This window comes from Hydractinia symbiolongicarpus, chromosome 13 (genome assembly GCF_029227915.1).
Source record: "Hydractinia symbiolongicarpus strain clone_291-10 chromosome 13, HSymV2.1, whole genome shotgun sequence".
Classification (NCBI taxonomy): Eukaryota; Metazoa; Cnidaria; class Hydrozoa; order Anthoathecata; family Hydractiniidae; genus Hydractinia; species Hydractinia symbiolongicarpus.
In genome coordinates this window covers 13,034,427-13,059,360 of record NC_079887.1, presented here as the reverse complement: position 1 = coordinate 13,059,360, position 24,934 = coordinate 13,034,427, and the positions used below count along the sequence as shown (strand labels likewise).

At 34.2% G+C, this 24,934-nt stretch overlaps 1 protein-coding gene across 1 annotated transcript; it reads left to right on the top strand.

Annotated features, from left to right (window-relative positions):
- The first annotated feature begins 19,063 nt into the window (after positions 1-19,063).
- LOC130623375 (sialate O-acetylesterase-like) lies at positions 19,064-23,613 on the top strand. Its single transcript, XM_057438849.1, has 7 exons — positions 19,064-19,628; positions 20,316-20,491; positions 21,044-21,188; positions 21,437-21,596; positions 22,001-22,217; positions 22,475-22,843; positions 23,063-23,613. The coding sequence occupies exons 1-7, from the start codon at positions 19,403-19,405 to the stop codon at positions 23,291-23,293; spliced, it is 1,524 nt and encodes a 507-aa protein (XP_057294832.1). The 5' UTR covers positions 19,064-19,402; the 3' UTR covers positions 23,294-23,613.
- The last annotated feature ends 1,321 nt before the right edge of the window (positions 23,614-24,934 follow it).

Here is a 24,934-nt window from a genome sequence, read left to right as displayed (position 1 = left end):
CGTGTATTGGAGAACCTTAAAATTTCGGACTTTGTTCTGTGGTTGTTTTTAAAGTGCATAATCTAATTTCTGTACTGTTTCTATTACATTTTATTGCTTTACCAATGTCTTCCTCAATTAGGTCTATGTAAACGACAAATTTTCTGCTCCCATTCCTTCTCCAGCTAAAAAGCCCTTGAAGGCTTATATTATACTTTATAGGGTAAAACAGTTTCATACTTTGCAGTTGTGCAACTCAAATGCTAATACTATCTATGCATGGCAAGGGAATGTTTGTTGCACCTCATCATACAACAATTAAGCTGAAAAATACAGCTAAATGAGTTGAAATATAAATACTAGAAAAGACGTGTTCCCAAATGACATTATACGACGTTTTTCGACATTTATCTCTTTAAATCAGAGAAAAAATTGTCCAAAGTTAGGTTAAATAGGAAATCATTTTTAATATTTGATACAATGTGTCTAACCATTTTTTCATCCATATTATAATTTTTCAGTTTTCCTATCGCCTTGAGGCATTGGATTTTGCAGAAAATGTTTAATAAGTTGCAGGCATGTAAACAATGAAAAACTAACACAATGTTGTTGTAGTTATCACAGTCTTTTAACTATTTAGATTGTTTATGTGCAGACGGTAAAGGAATATCCGGACAGCCATTTGACAAAAAAAAAATACTGTAATGATTGCTTGGCATAATTTATACACCATTTGCAATGTGTTTGTTTTCTTATCAAGTAGGATATACATGTGTTTCTCTAGTGTATAGTAAGGGCTGTGAAGAGTGAGTCGCTGCCCGGTTTCAATATTTTATGCTTTCCATATACAGTTTGTTAAGCGACATCCCATCATCTGCAGATTGACAATACGGTTAAAGCAATTCTAGAAGCTTGTGCAAGTGCCTTAAAAGTACGATTGGTCTAACAAATGTGACATTACGCTATGAAAGCAAACTTTAACCAGGTGGTTATATTACGCCTATTTTTAAAAGGTCGTTGTAGTACTTCTCAATTTCTTAAAAAGTTTGTAGTTTTCCTCAAAAGTTCTATAATTGCGGTTTGTACGTTACACGTAGAACAAATTGTTCACGCCCTCTGTTAATACAATTAATTTCGCTCACAGTTAGGAATTTAGGAATTTGTGATGTTATTTTGCAATGCTTAGATAGCTATATATATATATATATATATATTATTTGAATTTGTCAAACATTGCCTTGGAAGCATTGCATAAATTCGTTTATTTGGATAGCATTTGTCTGAATCTATACATTATTGACATGGTGATTAAAAAAACTTCATGCGGAAAGTAAACTTGTAAAAACTTGTGTAAGAAATGTTGCAATTAGTTATAGACATGTACCTTCCAAGCGTGTATTTTTCTTGTCGAATTGGACATTATCATTTAGTATAACGTTGGATGGTTTCATAAAAAGTGGCACGTCATAATAACGTAACGTTGAATAAAGATCTTGTTTCGTCTTGACTGAAATCTACATTCGTTGGTGGAACGTCATATTGCAGTATAAATTTTATGTCGGAATAAGGGATGTCTCACAAAAGTTTGTCGGAAATTTTAACCTCGGACCGACGTCTCTTCAAATTAAAATACGGCGTCGGAGAGCGACTGTGAAGTGACCTTGTCACAACTGTGTCCGGCGTTGCAACAAAGCTACGACCATACACCCACGTTTGCAGGTTTGCAAGTCGTGTGCCGTCATAGTTATCCTAAGTAAAATTAGGGCTGTTTCTATTCCACATAAAGTTGTAAAATAATTTTTCCTTTGTGTTACTTTCTTCATTCGCCAATTTAGCTCATTTTTGTGGAAAATGAATCTAATCTACGTTCTAGATTGGACGCAATTAATAAAGCGTGGATCCAATTTCCTATTTGTTTTGTAAGATATGTTCCAATGTCAAATTAATTGTCCGTAATGCATACGTGACGAAATCATACGGAGTTTCCTTCCTCCTAAAGGTTGTCAACTATTAATTACTGTGTGGGAAGAGGTATTAAATATTATCATAGAGAAAGTAATTAATGATTATAATGGGCAATATTGCTGCAAAGCTTCGTGCAACATTCTGTCGCCCATATAAGCAAAAAACAAATTAAATAAATACAGATAAAAAATAACAAATAAATAAATCAATTGTGGCATATAGGAAAGCAAAATAAGAAGATGACTTGTCATGACTGTCTTATCTATAATCATTCATATCGTGAGCTAGATTCTTCCTCGGAGACCATGAAGTATCATATCGGATTTGTTTTTGTGTTTAAATTTCGCTTCCCTGCCTTTATTCTTTTCTGTAAGATATGTGGTCACGTGATGATATATGTTTGTTTTTTTAATCACATAAAGGGACAGTTTAAGTAAATAACAATTAAACATGAACAGGAAATAATAAATTAATGCCATTTAATAAACAAACTGCTAATTTTTATATGAACCTAATAAAATTAAGAAGTGTAATGTCAATTCATAGTTGGTTGGGAGAAAGTTAATTAGCAATCAGAACTTTGTTACTTATTTTCTTACACAAGATCTTCATAATTTTATTAGGAATATCACAAAGTAGAGCATAATAAATGTCACATCCCATTTGATGTTGTTACAATGATTGTCATAATTAAGTGTTTTTTAATTAAAATTAATGTCAATAAATTTGAAAAATGAAGGATATAAAGTTCAAAGTATGCAAATGCCTATTCCCAGTGAGTATTGACACATCTCCTAACAGACGCCAGAGATTTGAAGAAGTCCAAATGCAGTTAATTACAACTATCGACAGAGGCTGGATTAAGTCATTGTAGTGCATTGGAAATTAAAAGTTTTTTTTCCAAAAACTTTCATATGTGAATGCATTCCATGCCACGGAGAATAAAAATATAATTTTTGATATTTGTAAGAATACAGCTCTTGTTGACCCTATTTCGACAGGGTCTTTCTACTTGCGATAAAACTGGGTAAGCGCTCATAGGGCACCCCGTCTTCCTTTTGCATTTTCATCTTAAGAGCTGCTACAGTGTTAAAACGTTGTGTAATGTAATTTCTACAAATATTCTCTCGTATACAAAAAACAAAAGTTAAAAATCCATAATGGTTTGTGATATTCAAATTAGCATAGTCAAAGATTTTAATTTCATACAAAATCTAAGGTACTGAGACAAAAAAAATTGTTAAATTAAATTTCTTTGAGCCTCCATCTTTTAAATGTTGACAATATCAGTTTTTGTCTGTCACACGAGAATTAAAGGCTAAGCAACAAAAATCAATGTTTTTTGATTTTTCCAATGCAAACTTAGAGATGTTCACCATATCACAGGAAATGTACATAAGGAAACAATTTTTGTGAAAGATGTACATCTCAAATTCATATTAATTACACAACAAGTATAAGGATATGAAGGCATTTAAATGAAAAAGAACGAAAAGTTGTCATTAAAATTTGTTGCGTAGGAAATTTTAACGGCTGATTTATCATGTGAAACGAGCTTTCTCCTTTCCTTCATTAATGTTAACTTACTGACACAAGCTAAACTTGTTATTATTCCCACATTCGACAATGCAAGAAAAAATGTTTTAACAGAAGTGTTTTTCCATCATCTTCTTGTATTTTGTTACCACCGTGTTTCATTGTGGAATGAACAAAAAACAACATGTGACTTTATAAATAGGCAGATTTATTTGAATAAATATATATAGTTTTATATGTACAAAATAAATATGAATTTGAAAATAAATTATTTAATAAATATTCGTTATACTAAAATAGTAATACTATAGATAAATGTTTGCCAGCAAACATGCTCACACTATACATGAGAGGCTGTACCACCAGGGCAGTGCCTAAATCAACTCAAATCATGAGAAATTCATTGTGGTCTTCGTATCGTATGTCTCTGATATTCTATCATGTATCAAAATTTGTTGTTGACACTTTTCGTCACATTCACCAGAGAAACTTTTTGAAGGTTTTGTCTCCGCTTCAACTAAGGTAATACTATCTTCTATTGCTTTCTTGAAACGCTCAACTATCTTTGGTACATCGACGCTTCTTTTTTCTCGAATGGATATTGATCTAGCTTGTAAAGTATTTATCAGTGTCATTGCAACGACCAGCGCAATCATGACTCTTGTAGCTTCCATTTTGTACTGTTGGATTTTAGACGTTTTTGTCTTTTGCTATCTGTATCTTAGATTGTTTTTATTGAAATGAAACTCATCTGGTGTTTATATAGTAGATGTGTACAATTAACCGTGGGCTCAATTTCCCTTCATTAAAGGTAGGTCAGATGTCAAAATAACTCGTCACATTAAAACAGTAAAACACATATCCTCAATAGCGGAAATCAAAGGTCATGAATAACTTGCGAACAAACATTATACCGATCTCAACTAATCAATTCAATCAATTTGTGTTTCCATGACATATCCCCCGGTTTGATACGAGGCATTTCTGCAAATGGAGCTATAATATAGTGTGTACAAAACAGTGAAATATAAAAACATTGACTTGTCTCATTTAAGACAATGATTTTGAAGCACATAATTTTGCTTAAGCGTGATCAGACCTTTTAGAATGCAGTTTTTATTATTTTGTTTCTAATTGGATGGCAAGCACTTCATTACTAGCTACAAGAGGTTTTGCGTATAAAGCTGAAATTTAATAATCCGTTTTAAAATTATGATACCTTGGTGATTTTCAAGGTACTTCATTTCGTAAAATGAAAAAAGACATTCTGCGTTAGGTAATATTCGCCAATAATCGTTTCCGAAAAATTTTGCGGGTATCAACTTCTAATGAATTTATAAAAAAGTAAAATATTTTTAAAAGCCGTTTCTCAATTAAACTTTCAGAAAAGTATATTGTCAACAGTATCCTTTCTTTTCATGATTTTCAATGATATAGCTAATTTCAACAACTTTACCCCCCCCCCTCCCTGAAAATTAAGAATATTTAACTTTTCAGATTTTTCTTCAGGGAATTGAATAGAATGTGAATGAGTTATAAAATGTTGTGATAATTCCTGACTTTTATGGTGCTTTGCAATAAGGAAAATAATCTTTGCCGCTGGGAAGATATACAGAGGCTATGCTATTGGTAACGGTTGACATAAAACCTAACCCTATACTGGTTATTTTTGAATTCCAAACTCCTAACAGGGGGGAATAGGGGGATTTAGGCACCACAAATAACTTTGGAATGACTTTAATTGTGTTGGTGAAACGCAGCAGAAATATAATACAACATAAAGAATTGACTAGTTGGAATAAAAAATTGGATGACGTCAACATTTCTACTATGACGACGCATTTTTCTGGGAACAATTATTATCTCCTTTGACCGTTATGGATTGACGGAATTTACATGTACGTGAGTTTTGTTTGTTAAATGGTTCCTGTTTTAATATAGCAAGGATAGCCAGCATAATTTTTCGCACCACCGGGAAAACAGGATAGTTAAGGTGGGAAAAATTACGCTGGATCGCAAACGGACCTCGTGCTGTCAAAATACGTGATCATTATCGTGAAATACTTCATTTGAGTGCAAATAGCTTTACACTCACCCAAACAAATATAATCAATTCTCAACTATTTAAAGAAGGTAAGTGTGAAACTTGATTGGTTTTGTTGATTGGTTAAGCGGTTAGTGTGAATGGTTTTACTTACCCAAACAAATGTAATCAATTGTTATACTTTATAGAGGATAATATGTGACTGCTGATTGGTTTCCTGTGAGGAATAATTTTGTGGTTATAATTAGTAGGGAGGTAGGGAGTTGCTCTAAAACATTCGTTCGCATAATATTTCCTTCGAAAAAAATACACAAAAAGAGTAAGCACATCGTTCAAGAATCAAGATATTTTGATGGGACTACATTTAGCAATGCGGTTGGTTTGATATATTATATTAAATGTCGCGAAGTTTAAGCCCTGTTGGAAAGAAATAAGCGATAAAATCGTGTAAGGGCTGAAATAACCTGCCGTACCCCCCCCTCCCGTCACCCTATTCTTCTACAAATTATGTTAACTCTATTCAATTCCATCTGGTACGTCATGAGGGGAGAAATGACAGCTTTAATTATCACTTTTGTTTTCTGCGACGTCTTCAGAAGTTTGAAATTTGTGCTCAAAACCTAATTGCTTTAGTTCTGTTAGTCAATTAAAAGTTATTTAACATATTTTCTGGTTTCTACAAAATTCGCATAAAATAAATAAAAGAAATTGTCAAAAAACCCAATTTCCCGGTTTTCAGGTTAGTCCACAAAAATCGGAAAATCGGGTTAATTACGTGCCCCAAACTTTATAAAACGAAAGCTCTTTATCTTCCCGATTAAAAGGATTTCATAGAAATGTTTACGACTAAAAGATTAAAAACAAACGATTCCAAAAAATGAATATAAAAACTGGGCAGGGGGGGGGAGGGGCGGTATCCAATCCCGTCACCCCGCGAGATATGCGTGCGTCAGGGATATTTAGCGTCAAATTATGATTGGACAAAGAAAAATTAAATCTTCTTGGCATTTCTATGTGTGGATAGATAATAAAGTGTATGTATTTTCTTCGCTTCTATTTTTCCATGGTATGCCTTGTTCTGAAATATGCGCACGCATAAATAAATAAGCAACTAAGTATTCGAATTTAAATTATATTATTATATTGTCATGAATAAAAAATAGATATCTCTGCATACATACAAATCTTTTTTTTTGTAAATAAATATTATTTTCTTAAAAACTCTTCTCCCATATTTATTACTGGTTTGCCAGCAAACCATGATTTTTATAAAATTTACTCATTTTTTCTCCTCTTTCTTTATTGCTTTTCTGATAAACATCCCGCAACGCTTTACTCTACCCCATGGACAAATTTTCAAGTTTCGTTCAAAATCATATCCAGTGCGCAGCTTTTCTTTTATGTGTCTGTTCCAAATTATCATACAGCGATTTAATTCTTTTGCACTTTTCATCACATTTTCCAGTAAATGTATTTAAACCCTTCTCATCTTTTTTACCTTCAATCTGTTCCATGGTTTCAATAATTAAATCTATCAGATTGTTCGCCTCTTTTTTTACCTCCTTAATTTCTTTTTTAGAAATAGCTCTTGCTTCTAGCGTATTCATCCAAAATGATGTTGCGATAACGATCGAAACAGCAGCCTGTAAACACAACATTTTTTTCATCTTTCTTTTTACTTAACGTTTAATTTTCTTATTTCTTTTCTTATTGATTCTTATTGAAGTTTGAGATACAAGTTGTGTTTTATAGGGAGTTCAATGCAAGCGGACGTTAAATTGCAAACAATAAAACGTGGGACATTTTCCTTTTTTTGCATAATTACAATAAAATGTCAAAATTGCATAATGCTGAAAGAATGACGTTTCACACCCTGACGTATTGGATACTGGCATATGCTTCTAACTAATACTTAGAATATAAATTGTAAAGCTTTCCATCAGTCTTTTAGTAGAAGTGGGTTGTTTGTACTTTCTAAAGGATTTTCTTTACCTTCTGTAAAATGCAGTGGTTAACAGATGAATTAAATAATATTTCTGCTGATATGATTTTAAAGCAATTAGCAAAAAAGATCATCATTATTTTAACTGTTTACTGAGCTTATATTTTATATTTGGCGCATCATGATCATCTCTCAAGGTAATGCTAATATTAGCCTAAAAAACAGAAAAAAGGCGGGTTTTTGTTATTAAACCTATTGTTATTTTTTTCACTATCGGACGCCATATTTTTTCCTTTTCAAATGTGGCCAAACAAAACTTGTAAAAACACTACACCACAAAGTTAAATACTCTGGCAACTCAATTAATCATTGTTCAATTACACGAATTATCTTTCTTTCAATGTGCGAGCTTTTTAAAACAATCTAACCCTTTTTAAGCCGGGATATTTATAAGTACCGCATGGCCATGTTTGGTGGTTGATGGGGCTCAAATGTTCCCACAAAAAGTGACGACACAACATCGTATTATCATAAAACTCTACATAAGTATTTGATAAAACATTGCACGAGAATTAAGATAAAAAGGTTTAAATAACGCCACTCAGTCAAAGATAAGTTTATCATATAGCCTTATCATGCAACCGTTTATCATGCAAGAGGGGCGGAATTTTCCCCGGAGTGAGAGTTCACACGGGAACGAAAAAACGTTTTATGAATTTTCACCCGGAGCAATTTGGTTATATGAAAAAATCATGAATTTTTGCCCAGGGATGAAATCTAGCCCGTATGCCATAGACAAGAGTAGGGGGTTGGTTTCGCCCTGGTTACATGCAAGCAGGCCCTTAAATGTGTAAAATCAGTTGATAAAACATTAGCAAGGCCACAATATTACTGTACGTTTGCTAATAAAGATATCTCAAGAAAAAACTTTTGTCATCTTTTTTTTCTGACTACATTTCAACTAATGAGTCACTGTAAAAAAATCACTTGACGTCATATCAAATTTCTTGACTATCCTGAAACTAACTAAACATTATCAAAACTCACCAACCTTCACTTTTTATAATGGTATGTCAGAAATTATAACAAGAAATGGAAGGACAAGTGGGGACCCCCTCCCTCATCCCCCCTCTCCCTGCCTTGGCCAAGAAATAGAGACGGTAATACTAGTAAAATTCGTTTAAAATGTAACGAGTAAACTTTTTGCTTCAGAATTACGCAATTATGGAATGTTTTACTTGTAAGATGGATGTATGTGTTTCTCCTTTCTTTTTTCCTAACTCCTTTTTACCAATTATTTGTACATACTCCTGATGCTTACTGATTGCAGGTAATAATTATATAGCAGACACCATTTTAGCAATGCAATAGTTTTTCGACCTCTAACAATCTTAGAAACATTATCTTTCAATGCAATCCTTAGCAATTTGTGTACTTTCTTTAAATGTTAAAGTTTAGCAAGGTATGTTGTAGAAATTTTTTAAATTTTCAAGTTTATTGCCACACCTTTTTGCCAAATAGCATTCAATGTGACGAAATTAATTTATTCGGTAGCACATTGTCAAATCCTGGATGAGATTTCAGAGAATCATCTCAAAAGAATTACACGTATCAGGAAGTAAATGTGAACATGATGAAGCATACAATTCAAATGACATCGGTCAACTAAGGTTGAAACAAAGTTATGATTTATGAAGGAAATTTGTTTGTTATAACACACTGATCGAGATTCTGTTAATTGCAAGCATAACGATGCCTTGAACGGATAGAGAAAGTGTTGGTATAAAAGGTAGGAAAGAAGGTTATTGCCTTGGCTTTTAAAGCGGATGTAATTCCCACTGTTGCTGTTTCTTATTTATCACTGACATAAAGAACATGGCCACATGATTTGAAAATGATTTAGGTTTCTTTTGTATTTCATGATTTTTCAACTAAGCACAGTTTTTGCGCAGAGAACTTAGAAGAAGATAAAAATCATGAGGATTAACGACTAACAACTTGTTGCTATGATGTTCACCAACTATATCCAGATTGGAGATAAAGAAATATGTATAAATACGTATCTTACTCTAATATTTTCTTTATTTATACAAAAATGGAACATGTTACATTATCAACCCGCAACAAAACAAGAAAGGAATTAATCACTTGATAAATTAAAATTTTAAGCCAAAATCTTCAGTTTCGAAGAGAAAAAAATATAAGAACAACCACGCTACTCATTACACAGTCAAAGTGCTCAGCCTATTTAACGTGTCTAGCTATTTGACATGTCTCAATTTATGACATAACTTTAATTAAAAACATAAAGTGTGCGTGAAGTTTCCCTGGACCATTATTTTCTGATTTTTTGTGGTTTTGTTACGTTGGCACTAATTTCCGGCTTCTTCAAAGTTTCGTAGCAACAAAGAAGCAATTTCAACGACGACATTGCAATAAATAATAATGTCATTTTTTCTTATTTTACTTACGCTATAGCCTTTACTCCTTGTAAAATTGAAAACTGAATTGGGAAAAATGATTTCATCAGAATCTAAGGAGAGTAATTGCAATGATTTGATTTGCAATGATTTCATTGAGATAAAAATGAGACATAAGTCTGCAACAAAGCTTATTATTATTATACTGCAAACAATATAAAGTAGTGAGGACTGTTACTTTGTCAAGACTTTGTCCTTTCATGTTGCGCTGAGAATACATGAAGTCGTGACGAAGTTGTTTCAAAACAGTATAACATCTATGTAAAAAATAAAGCTCCATAAATTGTACAATCTATGTTAGAATACCCAACTCTCCGTCTGTGAGCCAAAGATGGTTGTTGGAAGTAGTACAAGGCAAATTCCCGCGGATTTTTCTGAATGATAATTTAGCATAGATTAACACGCATTTAGAACTGGATATAACATAATATATCTCAATTTTTATCAATATTTTCTTTTTAACAAAAATCACTCTTTAAATAATGACAAAATCTTCCCTAAACTTTATCTAATTTTATACATTCCTATTATGATATTTGGAACCTTACATTACAGGAACGCTCTTTTCCTGTCAAATATTTAAACAAACAAATTTTTCGCTTATATATATTATTAATACCCGTATGCCGTTTGTACCCGCAACACCATAATGACACAAAATGGTCTCTCGCGCTATTTTCCGTCAAAGTATTGCCAAAGCTTCGCGGTACATATGAATCAGCTAAAGGAAGACTGCGAAATACCTTTTGTTTAATCAATGGATATAAGCCATCCGCGACCGCTGTCGTTGCACAAGAGGCTCGGTAAAAGGCACCTTTATAAGATACCGACAGCAAGGCTATGTTGAAAATGTGGACGTAGGAGTGCGTAATTTTTGTTCTTGAATTTATTATAACCTGTATGTCAGCCATACTGCAAAGCAAAGTGTGCGAGTGTGCGAGTTGGTTCAGACAGAAAATGGTTTGGGTACAGTTTATCAACGCATGTATATCAAAGAACGCAGGCGCCATAAAGACTGAAGGGAAGCTGATAGGGCTATAACCTTTTGATATTCATATTCGGATATTACTTTTTTTCTGTTGGATTTCCTCCTTTTCCTTGATTTGAGAAAGCAATTAACATAATTGGCAATTAAGCATAAACAGGAAGTCACAAATTAGTGGTTATTCACTTAACCATCCCCATGATAATAATCGTATTCTGTCTGTCTCTGCGCAACCTAACATCGCAAGCAGCGAGACACACGGAACATCCCCGCGGCCCCTTTATTTAGGGTCCTCGCAGACCCCGACTTTACGGGCGTTTTTTGACCACTCACGCGTAATAGACCAATCACGAGCCTTGATTTATACTAATCACCAATCCAAGTTTTTCGCAGGCTCGACATAGCGATCGGGCTTTGCTTACATAGGCCATTTTGATTTGGAAGTGATAGTGTTAGGTTTATAGGTCTTATTTTGATCTTTTTCTCTTTTGAGTACACTTTCTCTTGAGAATTATATATTTTCTATAAGTTTTTACATGGTAAAATGAATGTTTCATCACATTCTCTAGCCATGTATAAACTTAAACAAACTATTTTGAAGATTGTGGCTACCTGCACACGTTTAGGCAGCATCCTGGTTAAGGCAGCTAGTTTTTATTCAGTTTGGCACATTGTTATTAATGTGTATTCGGGGTTGTGACTCCTTATACAAATAAAAAAAGCTAGCTCGTGGTACAGTAAAACGTGAGACTAACCAAATACTTTTTGGCTAGCTACAATAGAATTCTTGATATTCTTATGCAAAATGCAGTTAGGTAGCTTTGTCTGCTGTTATGAAAACTTGCTCCCCAAAATAAAATTGCTAAGTAATTTCTTTTTTTTAACTGGACAGGGTAACAACGGGTTCCATCCTGTATTTTTTAAATCGAAGTTGCAATAAAAGAAATGTTTAGTCTGTACTAAGTGCTCAGCCTAGTGTCACGATTGATTTTTTTTTAAATTCCACGAAAACTTATTTCGCAAAATAAAATAATATTGACCGATTGTTTTTCCTAAGACGTGGTAACAACGGGTTGTAAACTGTGTTTTTATTTCAGCTCAATTTGTGGGATTGTTATATTTTAAAAAATATATTACACTGGGAACACCATAACGTTGTGAGTGCTATTCTCGATTTACGACATAATGCATACCTGTACTAAAGCGCTCCACCTGGATGTCTGGCACAATTTACCGCACTTTTTAAGAACTCCACCGAGTATTCAACGCAGGGTCACCCTTTTACTTGTGGCTCGACCAGGTGTGTCAACGCAGTGTCCCCGGCTAATCTCCTTAATAATAGCCGTATTCTGTCTGTATTTTTCTGCCCAACATGGCGTCGCAAGTAGCGAGACCCGCGGAAAATCCCCCGCGGCCCTGCAGCTTTATTTCGGATCCCGCCATACTCCGTTTCTTTACCGTCCTTGCTTTGACCGCTTACGCAAAATAGACCAATTACGAGCCTGGATTTTCGCTAATGACCAATCCAAGTGCTTTACAGCTTTAACATGCCAACGGAGGAAGCATGCTACCCCTACGAAGGCCATTGTGGTTTGGAAGTGGTGGTTTGAAATTCGTATGTCTCCTTTCGATCCTTTTTTGTTCTCAGTATTTTGTATCCAATAGGATTATTTAGTTTCTGTGTGTTTTCACATGTTAAGGTAAGTATATCATGACGTTTTCTAAGCACGCATAAAATTTAAACAAACCAATTTTAAGTGTTTCGCTAGCTAAAACGTAGATTTGAGGCAACATGTTTAAGTCAGCTAGCTTTATTTAATCCTTTAATCCTATATTTATTTTTATGTTGAAATTGCGTCTTTTAGCTAGCTCCATAGCTACCTCTAGCTAAAGAGTGAAAGTAGCCAAAAGCAGTTTGGCTGCAACACAACTCCTAACAATTCCTTTGCTAAATGACAGCTACCACTTTTATTATTGTTTTGAAAGGGATGCTGCAAAATGAAAGTGCTGAGTATTTTTTTTAACTGAACGGGATAACGACAGATGGTTTCCTGAATTCTTTTTAACCGAAGTCGTAATCGTAATAAATTTTTTTTTAAAAATTTGTTACGCCTATACTCATCTGTGACACTGTTTACCTGTACTAACCGCTCAGCCCTGTGTTACCAATGGATTTATTTCTTGTGTTTTTATTTAAACAGAGTTTGTAAGAAAGTTTTTTTCAAAAGGGTGTTATCCCTATATGCCTGTGCGTGCAACACCGTTCAGCTGTAACAAGTGCTCAGCTCAATATCACGATCATTTTTTTCACTTTAACAAAAACTTATCCTGCAAAAGAAAATAATATTTACCGATTGTTAGCACCGCTTCTATTTCAGCTATTGTTGCAGGGAAGTTTTTTTTTTTAAATATGTTGCAGTCGCAACACTATAACGGTGTACGCGTTTCACTTGATTTACGACATACCGGTACTAAAGCGCTCCGCCTGATCGTGTGGCACAGTTTACATCTGTTATTAAGTGCTCCACGGAGTGTTTAACGCTGGGTCGCACCTTTGCTCGTGCCTTAACCCCACGGTTCGACGCTGGGTTTCTCGGCTAGTCTATTTTATGATACTTGTATACGTCTGTCTTTCACTAAACATGGTAACCGCATTAGCGAGACACATGAAATGCTTTTACGAAATACATAAGATTTTTAAACTTTAGGGTATGTAAAATAAGTCCTCGAAAAATTTTCAAATATATTTTATTATTTTCCTGTGAATTTCTGTTTTGTGTGCATCTCTAGTTCATACTAAAATAATTACACAGAAAATATGGAAATATAACACAACTAGTCGTTAACCCGTGGAACAATCCACGGGAATTAGCTGACATAATTTATTTGCGCACCTGTTATGAAATTTTTTCGCGCACCTGCTATAAAATTACTCTGCGGTATATTCCCTAGAAGTATACACTTATAGGTATGGAAGCAATGTAAACTACACATTGTATAGTTTATCGGAAGTAGTGTTACGCTGCTTTCTCTTTTTATATATTTATATATTATTATTTATATTTTATAAAATTATACATTTAACATTATGGTGCGCATTTTTACAGCCTGGTTGAGGTTAAAAAAGGGGCTTCTCTTGAAAATAGCTTTTAAAAAATTAAATTTGACATTTCCTTCCCCTTTTTGTTCAGTTAAAAACATAAGTTTCAGCAAAAAATAAGCACATTCAGCTTTATTATTCCTATAAAAAATATAAATTGTTGAAGGTTAAACAAAATTTACAAAATAAATATCAATATTATGTTTAGGACAAACAAAAAATCACTCACAAAATCCTTCCAAAATTTATTGTTCTCCTTCTATTCTCAAAAACTTGTTTTTGTTAATTTCTTTTAAAAGGCGCGAATAAATAAAACTTCTTTAATGAAATAGACAACGCAATGTTAATTGTCCGCAACTTTGTTTGCCCCTGTAGTTATTTATAACAAAGAAACTGCATCGAAGGAACAATAAGAGTTAATTAATCATGAATTTTGTATAGGAAACTTTCTAAATTAAACTTTTGTTAAACTACGTGAAAGACAAAACAAAAATTCTCGGCAATTTTATTTTGCAATACAAGTTTTTATAGCAGTAGTAAAATTGGTAGCTGCCTAACTGCTTAACATATCATGAAGCGTTTTATAAAAAATTGCGAACTGTGTCAAACAGTCAGGTGGAGCGCTTTATTACAAGTATGCAGTATGTTGTGAATGGAGTAAAGCGCACACAACATTATAGTGTTTGGCTGTAACGTATTTTTGAAAATATAACTGTACAGCAACTTTAGCCGAAATAAAAACACAATTTACAACCATTTCTTACCCTGTCATAGCAAAAACAATTGGTCAATATTATATTATTTTCCGTTATAATTTTTAGTAAACGTTACCAAATTAACTGTGACACTGGACTGAGCGCTTAGTACCATGTCGCACCTGCGTAAACCGTGTCGCACCTGCGTTTAGGCCTAATACGCTTTTCAAAAAAACTATTGCAGCTTTGATTTATAAAACACAGGATACACTCTGTTGAAAAGCTGGGTTAAGCCACAAGTAGCTGTGTTACCCGGCGTTAAACGCTTTGATTAATAAGAACCGTCAACTGTGCCACACATTCAGGTAAAGTTGTTTAGTACAGCCATCTAATGTGTAGAAAATCAATTAAAGTGGATACAACTTTATGGTGTTTCCAGTGTAATATCTATTCAAAAAATAACTTTCGACAACCTAGCTAAAATAAAAACACAGATTACAATTCATTGTTACCCCGTTATAACGAAAGCAGCTGCCCAACCTTTTTTATTTTTCAGGGAATGTTTCCAGTGAAAGTTCAAAAACTGTTAAGCTGAGCGCTTAACATAGGTAAACAATCTGACACATCCATGTAATTTTTTCTATAAAAAACCTTATCGCAACTTCGGTTAAACAGAAACACAGGAAACAGCCCGTTGTTAACATTGGACTAAGCCCTTAGTACAGGTAGACTGTGTCCCACATACGTATATGCAATAGGCGTAACACAATTTTTAAAAAAAACTTTATCTCAACTTCGGTTAAAAATTCAGGCTACTGCCTCACTTTATCATGTACAGTCTGTTTTTGCAGCATTCACTATTTGTCAAGTTCAGTAAAAAAATATATACTCAGCAATTTTATTTTGCAGCATAAGCTTTCATTGCAGTTATAAAGTTGGTAGCTCCCTTACCGCATTTAGCATAAGAATTAAGAATTGTGTTGCAGCCAAACTGCATTTGGCTACTTTTAGCTAGCTAGCTAGCTGTCTTAAAAGCAGGATGCAGCCTTAAATGCTACGTTTTTAGCTAGCTAAAAACTTAAAATTGGTTCGTTTAAGATTTACTCATGGCTAGGAAACGTGATAAAATATTCATCGTAACATGTGAAAAAATACAGAATCTAAATATTCCCATGAATACAAAGTATTTAGAAGAGAAAAGGATGAAAAAGAGACCTACAAACCTCACAACATCACTTTGAAACCAAAAATGGCCTTTGTAAGCGTAGCATGTGTCCTCCGTCGGCATGTTGAGGCCGCTAAGAACTTGGATTAGTTATTAGTGAAAATCGAGCCTCATAATTGGTCAATTACGCGTGAGAGGTCCAACGAAGCCGATAAAAACGGGTCTGCCGAGGATCCGAAATAAAGCTACAGGGCCGCGGGGATTTTCCGAGTGCCTCGGTACTTGCGACGCCATGTTGCGCAGAGACAGACAGAATGCGGCCATTGTTAAAGGGACTAGTCGTTAACCGGTGGAAAATTCCACGGGGTCACCCGTCCTTTATATATCGCATTTTGTGTTTCCGTAACAGGACGTGTCTTTCGCGGACAGACAGACGGAATACGGCTATTAGTAAAGAGAAGAGGTGTCGAATCGCCGGGCTAGGCCACAAGTAAAGGTGTGACACGGCGTTGAACACTCTCTGGAGCGCTTAATAAGAGACGTAAACTGTGCCAAACGATCAGGTGGTGCACTTTAGTACAGGTATGCAGTATATATATGTCGTAAATCAAGTAAAGCGTATGCACCATTATTGTGTTGTGACTGTAACATATTTAAAAAAAAAAACTTTCCTGCAACGATAGCTGAAAAAAAAAACAAAGTTTACAAACAGTTGTTACTCTATCATAGCAAAAGCAAACAGTCAATATTATTTTATTTTGCGGAATAACATTTTGTGAAAGTTAAAAAATTAATTGTGACACCAGGCTGATTGCGTAGTACAGTTAAACAGTGTTATAGGGATAGTCCCCTTTGGAAAAAAACTTTCTCGCAGACTCTGCTTAAATAAAAACACAAGAAACAGTCCATTGTTAAAAGGACTGAGCAGTTAGTCCAGGTAAACAGCATTGCACATCCGTAAATGTCTGATTCCTCAGAAAGTTTAAAAATTAATTATCAGTTGGCTGATACCCTAGTACAGGTAAACCGTGTTGCACATGGGCTTAGGCATAACAGCCTTTTGCAAAAAGTCTGTTGTTAACACTAGGCTAACCGCTAAGTATAGTTAAAGAGAGTTGTGCAGGCGCATAAGCGTTATACCCCTTTCCAAAAAAAATCCATTACAACTTCGGTTTTAGGGAAAATACAAGGAATAACCTGTCGTTACCCGTTCAGCTAAAATAATCTGCCAATCATTTTATTTGCACAAAAAGTTTTCAAGAAAAATAAAAGATTTAGCTTCCTATGCCTAACAACATTTAGCATACCATTTATTGTTTAAGAATATTGTCGTAGCCAAACTGCATTTTTATACCCCTTTTTAGCCAAATGTAGAAGCTAGCTAAATGGCTACAGTCTCAACATAAAATAAATGGTGGGTAGGATAAAAAGCTCTTATACCCTACAGAATAGTAATAAGTAAGGCTCTAGCTAGATAGCCTCCAAAATCTTCGTTTCTAGTCAAAAATCCTAACTGGTGCGTTTAAGATCTGTGCGTGACTAAAAACGTGACAATACATTTATTTTAACATTTTAGAACATCCAATAAACTAATATTACAAAAATAAAAAGCTTATAGAGGACAAAAAGGTGAAACAGACTTACAAACAGCACTGACCACCATTACTTTAAAAATTAAAATGTCCATCATTTTTCGGTCCTCATATTTCCTTTAACAAAATAACTGCGACATTGGATTGAACACTTACTGCAGGTAAACCGTGTCGCACATGCTTTTAGGCTCAATCAGCTTTTCCAAAAAACTATACAAGTTTGGTTTACAATACTGAACGTAAATTTACATATAGTAACATTAGAACACCCAGTGTTAATTGTACACAAAGAAGTCAAAAAAATTACCTCACGTATAGTAGCATATAACAATTTGGTTTGTGTTGATTAAAAAACAAAATGTGGTGTGTCACCATTGCGAATATTGTGGTAGTAATTTATTAATAGCGGGATCTTGTTGTTTTTTTATACTTGATTTCAATGCACATTTTTTGATCAAAAAACAAACAAGTTAAATAATTTCTTTGAATGCTTATAGACTTTATATTTGCAGTAGGTTAGCCTTTTGTTATCCAGTCTCTCTGTCTGCAGGGCCAAAACACCCACTCATGTTGATGACGTCATCTAAAAGTTTTGAAATTCTTAAAGCGACATTTCAAGTTACATAAAAGAGAGCAAACGGGATATATTTTTCCGAAAATAGTATACCACAGCGAACAATCAAGGACGTGTTTTTTTTTTGTTTCAAAATCGCTTTTAGTTGGATAATTTATAAAATGTGTACTTCAGGTGAGGTTTTATTTCAAAATCATGATTAAAGAAACAGATTTATTGAGAGAGATGCTAATTAATATGTATTTGTGTGAAATTATGGCTTTTATTCTTATATTCATATTATATGTGTTTTAAGGTAAAAACTGTATAAAAGTTCAATTATTTTTAAATAGCGTATGAAGAAAAAAAATGGGACGACAACAATTTCTAAATAATGTTTCCTATGGCAATTAGGGAGACTGGAGAAAAAAGTTAGATTCACCTGGACACAATATTTAAAAAGATATAAAAGTTTTTGTCGCATTTTAAATAAGTCATATTATTTGTATGACGCAACGTTTTGTGTCAATCTTTTCATTATAAATCTTAAAACACTGCAAAGGACTACCGAATCCGAAGCAATTTTTTAAAGGGTTTATTAAACTTAAATTTGCCGTAAAACTACTTTAGCGTTCTTTAAATCTGACAAATTCTCTTATAGAGCACGCACATGTCCTGTTTCCGGCTATTAAACTGCTTGCACCGGGCGTCTCATCAAAAACAATACTATTTTCGAAAGCTACGTCTTTTGCTTTCCAGGGGTGAAAACCGCATTTCAAAAATCGGTTGGGAAGAGTGTGCTTGTGGTGTCAACGTTTGATATTACTGGGCTTAGAATCTTGTGTTAAGGAACTCAAAATGTCATGGACGGCATTCAGTGCAGTAGTTAACAAAGTTAGTACAGAACGGTAGAAACAATTGCTTTGGGTGTTATCCAGGATCGTTCGTAGCATGCGGCGGAAATATGGGAATCTGTCTAATCCCTAAGAAATTTTGTATGCGATATGAGCACGAAAATTTTTAAAGGAATTTATCTCAAAATTGCCAAATTTATGGTACAAGACAGTCATTGTTAGAGATTATCCTAATCTGTAGAGATTATCCTAATCTCTAACAGTGACTAAAATGCATCAGTAAAGTGAGAATAATGAACTTTACAGGCCTTTAACGTGTTTGAAAACATAACATAACACACATAAGGTTATTTTTCAACAGCAGAAAATCACATTGAAAGAAAATATAAACTCGAGTGAAAAAATATTATGTTAAACAACACAGAAATAAAAAGATTATACAAGTAAACTTCCACTAGAGAAAAACGTTCCATTTAGTTTGGTTATGAAAGAAGTGAAAAGTTTAGAATAATATGTTTCAAACAATTTGGATTTATTTATTTTTAATCTCGGGCGTTCTGTGTGACAACTACGCAACATTTCGCTTTGCAAATCATTATGCAGATCACATGGTGTTACAAAGGTCGCCACAGCGTGCATTTTTGTGGGGGTACAGCGACAGTTATACTATCATAAGTGTTTCTGTAAAGCATACTAAAACCAACGAAAGACAGACTTACTACACTAAAACGTTCAAAGGTAAGTAATTAAGTAAATACACGTCGTTAGTCCACGGATAATTCCGCGAAAATTTGCTTGTGGTGTACAATAGATTGCGGGATAATCACCCCGAAATGTTAATCTCTCGATTTTATTTGGCTCTCCAAAGCAACCTTATAAACCCTTTCTTCCGCTACTTTTCATGCATTTTTTGACATCTTTTTGATGGAATTCATTATGCCTTTTATTAAAAATGGCAGGATAATGTTGTACATAGATCCTTCAATTGTACAATTCTTCTTCTTTGATCACCATTTTGATTTGTACATAAATATTGAATGCATAAATTGCACAAAAAACACAACTTTTTTTAATTTTTAATTTTTAATTTTAAATTGAACCGTTTTTCGTCCATTTGGCTTACGTACCCTTACGTCGTGTTTCTTCCGAGCAAAAAATGACGTAGCGGTCTTACTTGCTACGTTAAACTTCAATGCGTGTATGTAAATGCAGCTTTTAAAATTTTCCATATCTTATGTGCCGCAGTGCATTGTTATTTCGTGGATCCTTAGCATAGAGAAATAATTGGGCTACCAAATTAAACCAAATTCGGGTAATAAGAAAAATGTTAACAGTTGATTCAGAAAACTTTAGAATTCAAGAAATTATTTTTCTTTATAAGTACTAATCATACTATTCATGTTTCACATTATTTTTGTACATCAGATTCACGTGGCTTTATCGCATGGAAAATAGTGCTGGAACCTTACAAAGCTGGTGGACCGTATGACATTATTTGTAAATCAAACGTTGATGGCAAATCGATTAGTTTACGTGATGTCTTGTTTGGTGATGTATGGTTTTGTAGTGGACAGAGTAACATGGTATTTCCTACGTCACACGTAAGCATACATTCTTGTTTTCTGCTTTTTTTGTGTGTTTTTATGGGACACCTGTAAAATACTCTCACGATGCCAATGCCCTCCGGCTGAAAAAACAGTTGATTCCATGCAGATTATTTTTTGAACGGAGTGCGCAGGTAGCTGAAACATCAACAATAATTCACTACTATCATATAACGAACATGATGATACAAACGCGTACGCAAAAAGTTGTTTTCCTATCTCAAGTGCTATGATATAATTACCTTAAAAGTTATTCTTTGTGTCCATCTTTATAGCGTTAGTATTAATGTAGATATAGGTAGGCTTAAAACCAAGACTGGAGTGCTAACTTTTTCATTTACATTGTTTCAACTCAGAAATAATCAAAATCTTTTATTCAAAAAAAGGCTTTAAAGTTTATATCCATACACAAACGTTGTGACAATTCCCCCTCTCCCCTCCCTGGTCAACCAGCGTTAACTTAAGCATAACCTCTCCCCCTTTAACGGTTGATGTCATTTGTAAACAATCCCTTACGTGTGAGGTATTTAGATTTTGTTTTGTATTTAGGCAATGCAAGCTGAAAAAGAAATGGATCTTGCCTTTAATTATCCCCAACTTCGATTATTTGAAGTAGGCAGATATTTTTCGAATGTAACAATACATGAGTTGAAAACGAAGAGTATTTCTCTTCAATGGAGCTTACCAACTTCAGGTATGTTAACTTAGGCAAGAACAGGTACCCTCTTAAATAAACCTGTGCCCCTTTAATAACCAAAAAGCTACAACATCTTATCACTTCTCATCTTTACTTTTATTGCACTGCAATTTACGCAATGATTTGGTTCACAGATTAATTAGTTTACATTGCAGCTTCTTAGTAGAAAGTAAGGGCATAAGGAATACAACCGTAACTGTACTTTTTTCATGGAATGTGTTAAATAAACGTTGCGATTCCTTTAGGAAAACTGTCAGGATTTTCAGCATTATGCTGGATGTATGGCAGGCGTTTGTTTGATCAATACCATGTTCCAATTGGTCTGATCTCTTCTAATGTTGGTGGGACGCGTATAGAAGCTTGGTCGTCACCAGATATGCTAGCAAAATGTAACGCTTCTAGAAAGTAGGTTGTTATGAAAACGTCAACGTGCTTGTAAAGATATCAAAAATACATATAAACAAAATTGTCAGATTTAAGCTTCAAACAAATTAACCGCAAAAAAGAGTGTATGACGGAATACGTTCTTAACAGGAAAAAAAGGGGAATATTAGGGATTTTATGGCAGGTAAAAGAAACAGCTTTGATTGGTGTTCTTCATGCGTGTGTTTATGTTTGCTACGTTATTTGGTATTGTCTTTTTGACCAAGACACACACCTCTCCTTTGGAACAGTTTATATAAACATCTCTTCCTTCCCAGACTTTCTTAAGTAATTATAAACGGAACTAATATAACCAACCACGAAGTGATGAAATGTTCTGGCCACTAAATTTGTTTTACATTTTCATTATTGAACGTATTTACTAGTGATCAAAACTCGGCTTCAGCTCTTTGGAATGCCATGGTATATCCCCTGTTGAACACCACCGTTTACGGAGTTATCTGGTACCAAGGCGAAAATAACGTCAAACATCCATATACTTATAATTGCACCTTCCCAGTTATGATTGCTGGGTGGAGAAAGGAATGGTACAAAGCTACTGAAAAAAGTACAGATTCAATGTTTCCCTTTGGATTTGTTCAGGTAGCTATATTGCCTAAGCACATTTTTACCTGGTTGCTTATTATGTATTTTTCGTCTTGTTTTCTTATTTACAGAAGAATTTATTAGGATTAGGTTTCTTACAGTGTTGGTTAAAATTGTCAGCTGGTTATGCTTATTATGTCTCTTGCATGTTTTAATTCAATAACCTATCAATCTATAGGACAAAATAATTCTTGAAATAAGTCCAATTAAATCCTCACAATTTTTACATACTGCAAAAATTTAAAACAATTTAGATCGCCGTTATTGGGAAAGATTATCCCCTTCCAAAATTCCCAATTATAAGATGGAAACAGACGGCAGAATATGGATATGTACCAAACCCAAAACAGCCCAAAACATTCATGGCCGTCGCTATGGATTTGCCTGACAATGCCACACCATTTGACACTATTCACCCTCGCTACAAAAGTGACATTGCAGACAGACTGGTGTTAGGAGCGCGCAATATTGCCTACAACGAAGAAACATATTGGACAGGCCCTGTAGTGGACAAGGTGACGTTATCAACAAAATGTGAAACCACATGTGTCATGACAATAACATACAAAAAAGAGACGCTGAGAACAACTGGAATTGAGATTCGAACCAATGCTGGGTTTGAGGTAGATACAACTTAAAGTTAATTTTTACATTTGTACACGTACAAAACAATAGCCATGTTTTTAAAATGCCCTAAGTTTATAAGGTGTATTATGTTAACTATTTAAATTGTTTCTATTGCTTATACCAATAAAAGAAAAAACAAACAAACAAATAAAATGGAAAGGGAAAATTAAGTCTAACCGATATAAAGAATTCAGACTGCCTTAATCACATTTCAGGTTTCTTTTAACAAATCAAACGTATGGACTGGATTTAAAATTACATCACACAAAAAAGATCGTTTATACATCACTATCAAAAAGCAACCATCAGACAAAATTACCGGTGTACGATACGCATGGAAAATGGAACCATGCTTGTTGAAGTTGTGTGCAGTGTACGGAGCTAGCGGAAATTTACCAAGTCCACCTTTCATTGCATATGGACCTTTTATCGAAACAGAAGTCTAAACTTTTTGATGTAACCATTCTTTTACTTTTTTATTAAAAGAAGTCATCTGAATCTATATTTTTAATACTTACGCAATATCATGCTTGCCTTATTTTTTTTTACTGTTGTTTGTAACATTTACAGGTAAATGTTACAAACTTCAACACCTCCGTTATGTGATTTTACTGGTACTTCCATATAATAATAGCCGTTCTGGGACTGTTTGCCCATAATCGTCCTTCGACGGAAACACTTGCGGATTTGTAGATCGCTCTACGGTCTAACGAGTGTCTACTTAAAAGTTAGCGATAAACTATTGTTTGAAATAGGTATTACGTCTATAGGGCGCACTGCTGTAAGCAGTCTAGACAGATGTGCGACGTTTCACGTGAACTTATTTCTCAAAATAGCACCTTGACTGACAGTTTTTGCTCTAATGGGGTAACTACAAGTTGTAACTGACACCAAACTTGTCATGTATTTAGGTCCCATACCTCTCAAGCATTACTCGGAAACACCCCTTAAAATTTTATGCAATCCTTTTATTCAGGAATATATAATAAGTTTCGTTAGGATTATTCTTAAAACCTGAAACTTATAACACAACTTTATTTCATTTCAATAAATCCTTCTGCAAACTTTTGGACACGTGATTAACCTGACTTTCTATTTTCTCGGATTTTACCGGTAGTAAGGAAAAATTGGAGTATCAGATTTTCAGACAAATTTTCGCCTTTTTCTAGGCGAATTATGAGACTATTCTAAACAACCTTTATTTGGCTATCAAAAACTTTGAACAGAATGTTAAAATTTTTAGAAGATAGTGGTATTTTGGACAAATTTTTTTTCGTTTTGGACACCCTGTACACAAGCACTTAAGCGTTGAACCTGGTTTGTATCACCTGGGCAGACATTTAATTACGACTTAACTCGACGTTTGGCCTCCATGTCTCTCGGATAACCTCTTTAATAATAGCCGTATTTTGCCTGTCTGTCCGCGAAAGGGGCGTCTTTATACGGAAACGCAAAATTTTTTAAATGCATACCAATACCAAATAAGATATCTTTTTACCGACTTTGTTTTGACTGCTCGCGTGTAGTTTTCCAAAAACAACAATCCAAGATCTTCGCGGCTGGACGAATGAAGGCCATTTTTATTTGGAAAATGCTCATGTGTGGTCACTGTGTGAAGTTTGCAGGCCTGTTTGACTTTTTTATCTCCTGAAAATTTTATACTTTGTAATATTTGTTTCTGCTATTTTCAATGTTAACATAAATATATTGTCAAGTTTTTTAACCACGTACAGATCTTAAACGCACCAGTTTTAGGAGTTTTGGCTAGGAATGAAGATTTCGAAAGCCTTACTTTTTAATATTCCGTAAGCCTTTTATTCTAGCCACCATTTATTTTTATGTTCAGGCGTGGCTATTTAGCTAGCTCCTTAGCTATATCTTTGGCTAAAAAGTGAAAGTAAAAAAAATGCGGTTTGGCTACAACAATGTTCTTAAGCAATAATTCTTATGCTAAATGCAGTTAGCTAGGTAGCTACAATTTTTATTATTTCCTGAAAACTTTTTCTGCAATTAAAATGGCTGAGCGGTTGTTTTAACTAGACGGATAACGACAGGCTGTTTCCTGTGTTTTTATTTAAACCAAAGTT

What these genes read in the sequence shown, in the direction of transcription:
- LOC130623375 (XM_057438849.1), top strand. Translation starts at nt 19,403, where the DNA reads ATGTTTCAAACAATTTGGATTTATTTATTTTTAATCTCGGGCGTTCTG. An exon ending in ATGGAGCTTACCAACTTCAG is followed by an intron (nt 21,189 to 21,436) that starts GTATGTTAACTT and finishes CGATTCCTTTAG; the next exon opens with GAAAACTGTCAGGATTTTCA. An exon ending in TTCCCTTTGGATTTGTTCAG is followed by an intron (nt 22,218 to 22,474) that starts GTAGCTATATTG and finishes AAAACAATTTAG; the next exon opens with ATCGCCGTTATTGGGAAAGA.